Source organism: Loxodonta africana, chromosome 18, assembly GCF_030014295.1.
Source record: "Loxodonta africana isolate mLoxAfr1 chromosome 18, mLoxAfr1.hap2, whole genome shotgun sequence".
Classification (NCBI taxonomy): Eukaryota; Metazoa; Chordata; class Mammalia; order Proboscidea; family Elephantidae; genus Loxodonta; species Loxodonta africana.
In genome coordinates, this window is record NC_087359.1 from 60,492,736 (window position 1) to 60,505,002 (window position 12,267).

The following is a 12,267-nucleotide window of genomic DNA, read 5'->3' on the forward strand; positions in this document are numbered from 1 at the left end:
GTGCTGACAGGGCCAGAGGCCACTGGTTGCAGGCCTATAAGAAGGAGGCTGCAGAGGACGTGGCACCAGATGGAGACCCAGGCTGTGCAGCAGGAGCTGGGTGAGTAAGGTCCCAAGGGGTGTTCTTGCCCTTCCTTGCCTTCCCCCTACAGACACACCCAGGAGGGGACTCAGTTTTCCTCCCTTGTGGTCAGAGCTTTCTAGGATGGCAAGAGAACAGTGGGTGAACTCTGGAAGGAGGCAGCCTCCTCCTCTTGCCACCCCAAAAGAAGTCACTTATATGGGAATAACCATTGCCCCAGCAACCATGACTGCGGGCAGTAGGATGTGGAGCCCCACAAAGGGAGCTGACTCCTGGGGCACAGGGAGAAGGTGTAAGGGACAGGAGCTGGGCAATGTTGCTTATTCAGAGGCTCAGAATGAAAAAAACGTACTGCAGAGTCTACAAGCATCAGGCCCTGGGCCTGATACCACCCAACGGGGAAAGCTGTTAGAGGCATCCTGAGTCAAGAAACCTGATGCATACCTTCCTATCCTCCCTTTCTCCTTCCCTCTCTTCTTCCTTTACTTGCTTCCTCCCATCTTCCTCTTCTTCCTCCCTCCCTTCCTACTTTCCTCCTGACCTCCTTTCCTTTATTCTTCCAGTCATCTTTTCTGTCTACCTAACCTCTATGAGCCTCAGTATTCTCACCTATAAAATGGGGATAATGATAGTACTTACCTTATAAGCTTGTTGTGAAGATTAAATGCATTAATACATCAAAAGCACTTAGAACAGTGCCTGGGATAGAGTGAGCCATTGTTAAGTGCTATTTATTACTACTCTCTTTGTTTTCTCACTTTCCATCAGTAAGTCTTTTTCACCATTTCCCTTCCCCTAACAGGTGCTATGGGTGACTGGTCCAGGTCCTGCCATTGAAATGGGCAACCAGGACGTAGTCAGTAACAGATCAGTACTGTGAGGAGTGCTAGAAATGAGGGAGAAAGCTAGCCGCTGCAGGCTGCGGAAGGCAGGAAAGTCTCTCTGAACAGGAGAAGCCAGGGCTGAGTAGGTCTTAAAAGATAGAGAAGCAGGAAGGAATGGTAGCATGATTCTGCAGAGCCCCAGTCAGCTTGAGGGCTGTGAGAAGCCAGGTGAGGGTAAGACCGTGAGGGTAAGACTACGGAGGGTCAGAGCCTAGGCTGCCCTTGAATTGAGGATGGGGTAGGAGTTGCTGGCTGTGTGGTCAAGCAAATGAGGGGTCTAGACTAGATGGTTGCCGAGAAGTCTGTGAGCCTGAGGCAATACTGCCACCTGTAGGGAGTGTCTGTAGGCAGGTGCAAGGACAGGAAACTACATTTATCAGGTTACAATGCTTGTGCAGTGTTTTACCTGCATTATTGCCTCTAGTCCTTACAATAACCCTGCATGTAGAGTTTTACAGATGGAAACACGGAAGTTTAGCTAATGAACAGCAGAGCCAATATTCCAACCAGTCTGTATATTGCACTTCAAACCTGCTCCCTCCCCGATTCTAGAGACGATGTCACTGGTGTGTGTTCTGTCTTCCAGAAACCCTTCCAACCACCAAGATGGCTCAGACCAACCCCATGCCAGGGTCCATAGGGCCATGGAAGGTAAGCCCACCCTATAAACATGGAAATTTGAGGAATGGAGATTCAACACAGCAGGGGGTTAAATACTGCTACAGAGTAGACCAAAGGGCTGTAGTGCAGCTTGCTTTTCCATGAGAGAGTGATCAACCAATAAAATACTACTGTTTGTAGAGGCGGGATCCCCCCCGAGGTGCAGACACTGTTCAAGGAAGGATCTCTCAGGAGGCCCCTTGTTGGGACATAGGAAAGATGACCCTAGAAGCCTATGATGGGTGGGAGGTGATATTTAGTTTCCTAGGTCAACTGTCTGACACAATGATAAACTCACTTTAAAATAAAGCAGTCCAGAGAGGATTGTGCCCATGGAGAAACTGGGGATCCAGAAATGAAGAGAAATTTACCACCAGATCCCAAATAAGTAATAGGGTTGAGGTCTCCTACTCCCAACCTGAAGCTGGTTCCAGCCATTGGCTGAAGGGGCTGATCCTCAGGCTTTTCACTATTTTCCCCTCATACTGCATCTCTGTCCTCCTCATTGGATCAACTCTGAGGACAGTTCACAGCTTTCGGAGTGGTCTCTGTCCTCTGACCAGGTCCAAGAGCTAAGTTCTAGTTCAAGGAATAAAGAGGGTTCATCACAACTGTCCCTTTACACTTTAGGCTTCTATAGTGGGTGTGGCTAGAAAAGCTAAGGAACAAAGGGAGTTCCTGAGTGTCCTAGGATCCTGGCCTCTGGGTCACACTTACACAGGAAATGTGAAATGTGAGTCCACATGGCTAAAACCACCAAATTCTTGGTCTGTTCACTGGGTAGCTACGTCCCTGGCAGATCATTCTATAAACCATTCCCCTCATACCTCATCACTAGCCTGGACACGTGAATATCACCAACCAGTGGTGTTAACTCAAATCCCTTCCTACCCTGTCTATACTGGAAAAAACCTTATCAGGCCAACATATGACCCTGAGCATCCTGGGCTGCAACTGGTGACAGAAAACACAGGGTCAGACATAAGTAAACTGTTGACTTGGGCCTCTGTTCTTCTTTGTTCTACCAAGTTCTAGCTCTCTTGCCCCATTCAATCCCATTTCAGATAACCATCTATGACCAGGAGAACTTCCAGGGCAAGAGGATGGAGTTCACCAGCTCCTGCCCAAATGTCTCTGAGCGCAATTTTGATAATGTCCGGTCTCTCAAGGTGGAATGTGGCGCGTGAGTATGGACTTCAGCATGTAACCATAAGAGTGGAGATAGCGGAAGAAAGATGTTTCCCCAGACTCTAATTGTTTCTGGGAGAGAAGCCTCCATAGTGAAGTAATCTCAAAAGAAATCACTACATGTATAATTTACCAACCCGAAGTTAGGAGTGTAAGGTTCTTAGTGGCTTGGTATTGGGAGGAGATTAAAGAAGTATATACCATGGATGGGGCAGTGACAGTAATCAGACCTGTGCTTCTAGAGGCCATGGGTTGCTACCTATGATTCCCTCAGAACAGCCACAGGACTCTTCAGTTTTCTTGCCTGCAGAGAATAAAAGGGTAGAGAGAAAACCGTCAGGCTGCAGGCCTCTTTGCTGTTAATGTCCTCCTGCATGTCTCAGACCAGACCAGCCAGCTAATTTCACTAAAAGGACACCCAATCCCATGACTCAAAAGCCACATTAGTTGCTACTCCGTTTTCTGGGGGCTTCTTGTTGACGGTTAATGTCTTCGGTGAGGGAGACACCTCTCGTCTTTGTCCTTGGCTCTTTGCTCTTCTGACTTTGCAAAGTCAAGGCCTTTATCATCAGCCTGAAAACATAAAGGGAAAGGACTCTCCTTTGGCCTTGGCAGAGCTGGCTTTGCATGTGGATAGTTTCCCGTGAGTTGCACACCACCAAAGCTTTTCAACCCTTTAGAAGGAGTAACACTGTAAGGTGTCATCAGCACCTGAGACCTGATTGTGAAAATTTGATCTGAGGTGTTTCAATAAATAAGGTGTAGGTATGGAGCAGCAGGAAGAACTCACAAAGTGACAAGGAAACAAGAGACAATAATCGATCAACTACCCATTTGTCTCCTTCCTTGGGAAGAAGCCAACAGTTTTGGCTAGAGCCAATGCAATAGCCACTAGATCCTGAACTTGGAGCTCCAAGTACGGAATGGGGTGACTTGGAGAGAAAAAATATACATTTAGAGTGACCTTACTAATACATTTCTTCAGAATCTTTTAGTGGTTAGTCCCAAAACAAATACCACTTTTATAAACCTGCTTACATGGCTGCCAGCTCATTCCGTACCTCTTCTGATAAATTTATTACCTCATGGTGGCGTAGTGGTTAAGTGCTACGGCTGCAAACCAAAGGGTGGGCAGTTCGAATCCGCCAGGCGCTCCTTGGAAACTCTGTGGGGCAGTTCTATTCTGTCCTAGAGTTGCTATAGGGTCGCTATGAGTCGGTATCGGCTCGACGGCACTGGGTTTGGGTTGTTGGTTTTTTTTAAGGCTTTTTGGGATTTACTTTTTACACCACTATCATCTAAAAGAAAAGATGTCTTCTCCCTGAGGCCATGTAGGCTCCGAACATCCTGGACAATGACTACCTATCTTTGGCAGCTGGATTGGTTATGAGCACACCAGCTTCTGTGGACAACAGTTTATACTGGAGAGAGGAGAATACCCTCGCTGGGATGCCTGGAGCGGGAGTAATGCCTACCACGTCGAGCGTCTCATGTCCTTCCGCCCCATCTGTTCAGCTGTGAGTCTCTGGAATTTCCAACTGTGTGTGCATGTGGAGAATGGGAAAACAGAAGGTGCGGGCAGACTGACATTTAAGTTACTTCTCATCAGTTAGGCTGAAAGGTAGCAGCACAGAGGACAAAAGTAAAAAAGAAAACATTGCTTCCCTCCTTCTCCAGGCCTGCCATTTGATTTTTCTCTACCAGATGGCATTTTCCTTAAAACAAGCTAAACGAAAGGGCCTTCTTATAGGTAGGTGGCAGGAAATGGAGACTCAAGAATCCAGATCTTCAAAAGTGCTGTAGGACAACTAGTGAGAGCACTTACTATGGAAAAAGTAAATCCTTGACTGCACAAAACAGGGGAATGCTGATAGCCCCAGTAAATGAGAATGACCGAAGAAAAAGAAATAGGCAAGTCTTCAGTATCTCTGCTCTGATTCCTAGTTTTAACACTAAGCACTACCCAGTAATGCATTAAAAAAAAAGTCTTTGGAAGAGTTCAAGTGGAAGCAGGATGTCCTTCAGGCATGTGTTGAAGTCTAGAAGTGATTTTCATCTCACTTTAACTTTTTTTTAAATCAAGGTATAATTTACATACAGTAAAATGCACAGATCTTAAGTATACATTCATTGAGTCTTAAAAAATATGTACACCCATGTAACAACACACTAACCAGACGTAACAATTCCATCACTTCTTAAAGCTTTGGTTCCAGTCAATTTTTCCCCAACCATCACCAGGGTTAGTTTTGCCTGTTTTTGAACTTCAGACTAGTCTCTGCTTTCTTAATGCTTGTGTAGTATTCTATTTCATGTAAACACAACTTAATTCAACCAATTCCCTACTGGCCATTTAGGTTATTTCCAACATATACCTACACAGGTAGTCCCCGCTTAACGATGTCGTAATTCGGCTCTGACACAAGTCGAATACCTTTTTTTTTCTAGTTTTCACTATTGCTTTTTATTGTCAATATCTTTATAGATCCTACCTTTGTCTTTGGGGGCTGGGGACATTACATCTGAGAATGATAGCATCAGTAAATTATGTGTTGCAACACTGTATATAAAATTTTTTTTTGCAACATTGTAGGTAGTATATATTACTAAAGATGTACCAAAAAAATTTGGTGGTAAGTCGTATAGTTTTACTATAAATATGTATATATTTTATCTCTCACACACACACACGCGTATGTAAAATTGGGCTTACTTTTTCTATTAACTCATGGAATCTCTTTCCACATTAAAAAAGAAAAAAACCAAACCTGTTGCCGTTAAGTCGATTCCTACTCATAGCAACCCTATAGGACAGAGTAGCAGCCATAGCTCTAAACCACTACTACACCATCAGGGTTTCCACATTAGTGAATATTAACCCCTTGGCTGGCTGTGTGTTGCAAGTATTTTCTCCAGCTGTCATATTTTCTTCATTGGTCTTTTGTTGTTCCAAAGTATAAAATCAGTTATTTGTACATTTTAAATGTTACATTAAATTGGATTAAGGATTATGGGTTATTTTTTCTTACAAATTTCTGTATCGCCTCAATCTCTTTACAATGATCATGTACTTCCTTTCTTAAACTGGGAAGTAAATATTTCCAGTTCGAATAATACACAGCAATTAAAGAATTAAGGTTTAACAGCCAAAACACTGGTACTATTTGACTTTTTTTTTTTAATTTATGGATTACAGAACCACAAGGAGTCTAAAATTACCATCTTTGAGAAAGAAAACTTTATTGGGCGCCAGTGGGAGATCTGTGATGATTACCCCTCTTTACAAGCGATGGGTTGGTTCAACAACGAAGTTGGTTCCATGAAGATACAATGTGGGGCGTAAGTGCAAAAACAGGGTTTGGAGCAATTTCAAAGTAACTCCTCCAAGTGTGTATCTTGTGAATATTAATACATCATTGGGTCATATTTTATCAAGATTTTATACACTGCAATCATACTGGTATGGATGTCACATTCTAGTCATGTTGAATCTCAAATTCCTGGCACCAACTACCACTCAAATTTTGTTATTTCTCCACCATTCTTCTATGGCAACATTTGTCTTTTTTTTCTTCCCCACTCATTCTCTTTCCTGGAGTCTTCAAAGTTGTATTTTTAGCAAAAATAAATAGGATCCAAGAAACATGGGAAAGTAGGTTTTTTCAGAATTAATCAGTTGTCTTTAAAAGCACATAGAGCCGCTTGTGGTTGCGAGTGGATCAGCATTAACTAATTGTAGCATGTAAGACCGCTGGTGGCACAACAGTTAGTGCTCGGCTGCTAACCCAAAGGTTGGTGGTTTGAACCCACCAGCCAATCCACAGGAGAAAGATGTGACAGCCTCAGCCTACTGGGCAGTTCCACCCTGTCCTACAGGGTCACTATGATTCAGAATTGACTCAAGGACAGCAAGTTTTTTTTTTAGCCATATCATGCCTGGCACATTTAGGATGACTGTCTTCTAAGCCTAAACGCATCATTATACAGACTATGTTGCGGAGAAGGCTCAGGTTTTGGGGTGTTGACCAGGCTCCCTACTTGTTTTAATAATCTATTGTGCTTTGGATTTCTCAGTTGGGTGTGCTACCAGTATCCTGGATACCGTGGGTATCAGTATATCTTGGAATGTGACCATCACGGAGGAGACTATAAACACTGGAGAGAGTGGGGTTCTCACGCCCAGACTTCCCAGATTCAATCGATTCGCCGTATCCAACAATAGTGGATTAAAAGCACCAAGTAAGAGAATTCCTCAAGCGTGAGACCTTGCTAAGCACTAACTTTGAATGAGTTTTATGTTCTGCTCAGATACTGCTTCCAAATGTTAGCTGCTGAAATCAATAAATGTCATTTAAGAAAAACTTTGTAGGCTGCATTAAGTAGCATGCTTTACACAAATCACACTTAGATGGCTGAGACTTTTGCAAGACAAGTTTTAATAAGATCCCAAACTCCCTTGTGTCCTTGCACATCACTCTTACCAGGTCAAATCAAATGTTATCAGAACTTACAGTGACACACGCACTTTTGGTGAATGTTTTTTTCTCCACTTCCTCCTTTTCCTCTTACCTCAAGTCTTCAAATACTCATTAGCAAAGATAAACAACGTCCAAGAAATACAAAGTAGGTTAATGGTCCAGAGTTAATTATTTGTGTTTACAGGCACAGAGAGTTGCTGAGGTTGCAGCTGGTTGTTAATGTCAGTATTGATTTTTTTTCCCCCCACCTTGTGACAAATCCCCTAGGCAAACCTAAGAAGTTTCTCATATGTGTACTGCCAGATATATTTTTTTACATAAAGCTATGGATAAACCAAGAATCTCGGCAACTTAACATTCTAGTTACTTAACTGCTTAAGCTCAATTTTGGTTTATTTCAAATGAAGAGCAATGAAGCTCAATGTTCTGCCAAAAAAAAGCTGCTCTCACATCTGTTTTAATAAAGACACTATTTTCTAAACACCTGAGCAACCCCTATAATTAAAAAAAAAAACTACATGACACATCACCACATTTAGGACTGAAATTCTTTGTTCATCTGATCCTTTGAAAAAGATTAACATCAAAATCACAGTTTAGTTTTCAGCAATTTTTGCAATTAAAGACAAAGGATAACACAAACATCTCAGAAACTTTAAAATTTTTATTCAACAATGTACACTTATTCTCTTAATTTGATCTACAAATTTCTCAAGTTTTTTTTCTGATAAAATAAGTAAATCTGTGTATGGTTGTCGAGTGTTTGTAGTTTATATTTTTAAACACTGAACATGAAGTAAGACATCAATAAAGGAAGATCACGTAACTGACACTTCCTCAGAATCCATGACATCAGATACAACTAGGGCAAATACCTAAGCATTTAGCAAAAAGGGAACTTTCTGGTCACTGGTCTTTTATCTAGAAAAGGTTCATCTTTATGACTGGGCAAAACAAACATTAAGACTTTTGGGGGGGGCGGGGAGGGAAGGAGAAGCATCCTCTAACATTGTAGTCCACTAGCTTTCCTTTCCCGCAGATTAAGAGGTAACTCAGCTCCTAATTGCCTATGCACACAAGACAAATTACTGTGCTCCTACAGTATCTTCTAAGGCTGAACTTAAGTGAACTACTGACAGATGCCCAAGGGTAGCCACGGCCATCTAAGACAATGCGCTTGCTACACTCCTGCACTTCTGCCTCGTAAGGCCATGCATTACTAGTCAACTTTTGACTCTTGAATAGTAGACTATTTAGTTTTTAATTGTCACTATCAGTGAAGATAGAGAAGGAAGGGTTTTGCTGTGTTTTTAAAGTCAGCAACATACACCAAGAGCGTACTTGATGACAGAGAAGTAATCCTCTTTTATATATAAGAAAAGCTTTAAATTGAAATATTTCTTTTACTACTAGGAGCATGGGGAAGATACTTTAAGTGGTAACTTCTACTTCTACTTAAACTTCCTAGCCTCTCCTACAATGGTACTGAAGAGATTACAAAACAATCTTAAAAGATGACCTGACAAAAACTGGCCAGCACATCTACACAATCTTCTAAGTACACATACCTGTGAAGTAAAGCTATTTAGTTCACACGGGCTGCAGAGACTTCAAAAAAATGCACCCAATTTCTAAACTTGTTCTAATCAACTTGGGCAATTTTAAAGATACACACTGTCTGTAAAATAACCTGTGCTTTGATCTTTAAACAACTGAATCATTCTAATCAAGTCAATCATTCAGTAAACCACATTTGTTAAAGCAATAAAGCTATTCTACCTTTACACCAGCTTTAAGACATCATAGTCACAGAGCTCCATGGGGCAAACAAACGTCCTTCCTTCATTTCAACTTGAATTACTTCCCATTTCTATTTGATCAAATAAACCGACATTTTGCTGAGGAAGGAACAGCATCCAATGGTTTGTAAAGCTGGTATGAACTGCCCTGTTTCAAGAAAAGCCCTTTAATAGATACAAGATCTCATTTGAACTGAAGCTTATTAAAATAGGTGCCAGTTTTCCTTTTTCTTTTTTTAGTTCTATGGATGAGCTAATCCAGAACTTAATTTTGAGCAATGTTTCCAAAAGATGGTAAAACTAAGAACAGCAAAGTAAGAGCAGATAGGTCACTTTTGGTAATGACACACAAATTAAATTAAAAACATGTGCATAGCTTTATTCATCTACTTAGAACTAACCTTTCGACGGAGCTTCGGCAAAATTTTAGTGTGCAAAATGCATTTCTAAAAGATAATGCAAGCAAAGCATTTCACATTTACACTGGCAGGAAATACAGAGAAACTAACAAGTCACATTAGGGAGAGTAGGTTTTTTAATAACAAGAATTGCACAGTTCATTAATTTTAGACAATTGTTGCAGACACAGATATTTATGCAAGGTGCTTTAACAATAAAAAATTTAAAGTTGGATAAGAGCTGATAACTTGGATCGTAGCTCACATAGAATTCCAAATTAAAGTTGACTCCATTCATCTCCCTAGATTTTGCAAACAATAGTTTTCATTAACACTTTTTTTTTTGTAACACTAAAGGAGATAGCAAGCTGAAATTATTTTCCGAAGTACACAAGAAATGGTGTCATTATTTTACTTCAAGAAGGTGCTGAGGGGGGAGGGAAAGGGAGTGAAGAATCCTTTTACTATTTCCCACTACACAACAGCCACTAATAGACTAAAAACAAAAAATTAAACTACAAAAAAAAGTGAATCACTTCCCCAGTTTATAAAATAGTTCCAGTTTGTGACAAGATCTTTAACAGAGAGCACCAGTTGGGCAACAGAATAAGCATTTCATACTGCAAGAAAACTAGTGAGGTGGTAAGAACCATCAACTAACTATCTCAGACATTACTACATGGCCTTTCCAATTTTTTTTTTAAATATACATGCAAGGCACATTGATATAAAAATAGATCTCTGGCCAAGATATATTAAATAAGCAAATTAAAATTTTGGCTTTGCTGTATTGGCATCATCAAAATATAACCAGATAGCTTTGGACCACACATCTTTCTCATATTCCTCCACCCCATTTGGTGTCCTCCCTCCCCCCGACCCAGTTATTCTGGGTTCAATCTCCTTCAAGTTTGGGTATGTGCTTGAGAAACGACTTTTCCTCTTGTCAAGTAGCATTTCTACTATACTTACTTTTCCTTTGTTAAGTAAAAATATACAAGAGAAGCAGAATAGTAGGAGTTTTGATTTGATTAAACTAAATCTGATAGGCTTGGGGCAGCATTATTTCTCTTCTGTACACAAACACAAAAATAAGACCCCAGCTTACATGGTAGACAATTGTTTTCTTTCAAAAAAAGATCAGCAACAAACCAAAGGTCCTACTTCCTTTAAGCCTTTCTTTCCTATTCCTTTTTGAGGCAGAGAGAGGGAGTAATAGAAACAAAGATATAAAAGATTTTCAGTAGTAAGAGACATTTTTAAGGCCCAAAAGTGTAACATTGACAGAATTTTTATTTTCCTAAGTTATTGTTCATGATAGGCCAATAACAACAATGGGTTAATTAGTTCTACTGATTCCCTCCCTAAGAGAATTTCAAAATTCATTCACTTTTGTTAGTGGCTGTGCTAAAGGAAAGGTATCAAAGCAACCTAAACAGGTATGGTATATAGTCATGTAAAAAGTGCATCACAGTCTTGATTTTCAGTTACTCTTAGCAGCAGGATTAATCCAAGACAGAAAACAGTTGAATTTTCATTCTAAAAATGCAACAATACTTAATGAAACGTATTCAAGATCATGAAAGGATCCTCCTCTAAAGAGGATATATGAAACAGACTAAGACAAACTAAAGGCATTCATATTTACATATTAAAACCACTTTTGTTAACACCAAATTTTTACATCTAGCAGAAGAAATGTATATTAAGAATAAAGCAGATGTTCCTAAAGCAGTATGCATTTTTGGAGCTTTTGTTTAGCACCTGAGAAAAAAAAAAAGAACATGGAAAGCTATATAATTTACCTCAAGTTGGTCTGTTGGTCTGCAGAGTACAACTGTGATATACGATAAAGTGAGACTGAACTGGAAAATAAATGTTTGTAGCTATTTTAATAGGGCTGTAGAAAAAGGATATCGAAGTATTACAAAATGGCTAACTATAGACATAAAATTTTCTGGATAAACAGGGAAGTCTGAATCAGCAATCCCATTCCATGTGAGGAAGGCTGTTTCATAGGTTGCTAGCCCGTAACTGCCATTTTTAACACTCCCAGTAACCCAAAGCACTATAACATTTGTGCCTCACTGGGAGTTTTTATTACACAGACAACCTAAAACTCTATTTGTAGATTTCTGGCACCCAACTACTTTAAGACCTTTTCTTGAGTAGCAAACAGTGTGAAATTTAAAACTCAGCAAAGCGGTGCTTCTGAGTGGAGCCAATGATTCTTCAGTCTTTCAACCAACCCAGGGTGGTCTTGGTTCTCACATATTTCAACAGGCTGGTGGTGTATGTTTAAATGAAACCTTTTAAGATACAAAGCAGAAGCCCATCTTCTACACTCTAAAAGAATCCTGCTGCTGTCAATTAGTTACATTAATAAAAACAACATTGCTACTAAGAACTAACGTTAACCTCTCTGCCTGTGTAAACTTATAGCAGCTATTTATGCTTCTAGTCTTGTTGCCTGAACTCTCCCTTTTAAACAAATTATCAATACCTGGGGTTGAGGGGGCGGAGATGAGCAATTCCTGCAGCCTATCCTTTAGAAGTTACAAGTAAACCTACTAAGAACATGACCCTATCACAATCTACCCCAACTGGTGCAGCATCAACAAACCTGACCATAAAAACTACTGTCCATGATGTATGTATATTTTTCCCACAACAGCTTGTCTGCTCTGCACAATCAGCATTAAGTATATAAGAGAGATCATGTGTTATTTGAGAACATAGCCCAATCAATGGTTTAACTATACCTATAAATTCTTGGAA

General features: G+C 40.4%; 1 protein-coding gene across 1 annotated transcript; it reads left to right on the forward strand.

Annotated features, from left to right (window-relative positions):
• Positions 1 to 1,088: 1,088 nt before the first annotated feature.
• On the forward strand, positions 1,089 to 7,801 carry CRYBA1 (crystallin beta A1). Its single transcript, XM_023556126.2, has 6 exons — positions 1,089 to 1,134; positions 1,553 to 1,617; positions 2,691 to 2,809; positions 4,190 to 4,331; positions 6,011 to 6,153; positions 6,889 to 7,801. The coding sequence occupies exons 1-6, from the start codon at positions 1,089 to 1,091 to the stop codon at positions 7,034 to 7,036; spliced, it is 663 nt and encodes a 220-aa protein (XP_023411894.2). The 3' UTR covers positions 7,037 to 7,801.
• Positions 7,802 to 12,267: the final 4,466 nt, after the last annotated feature.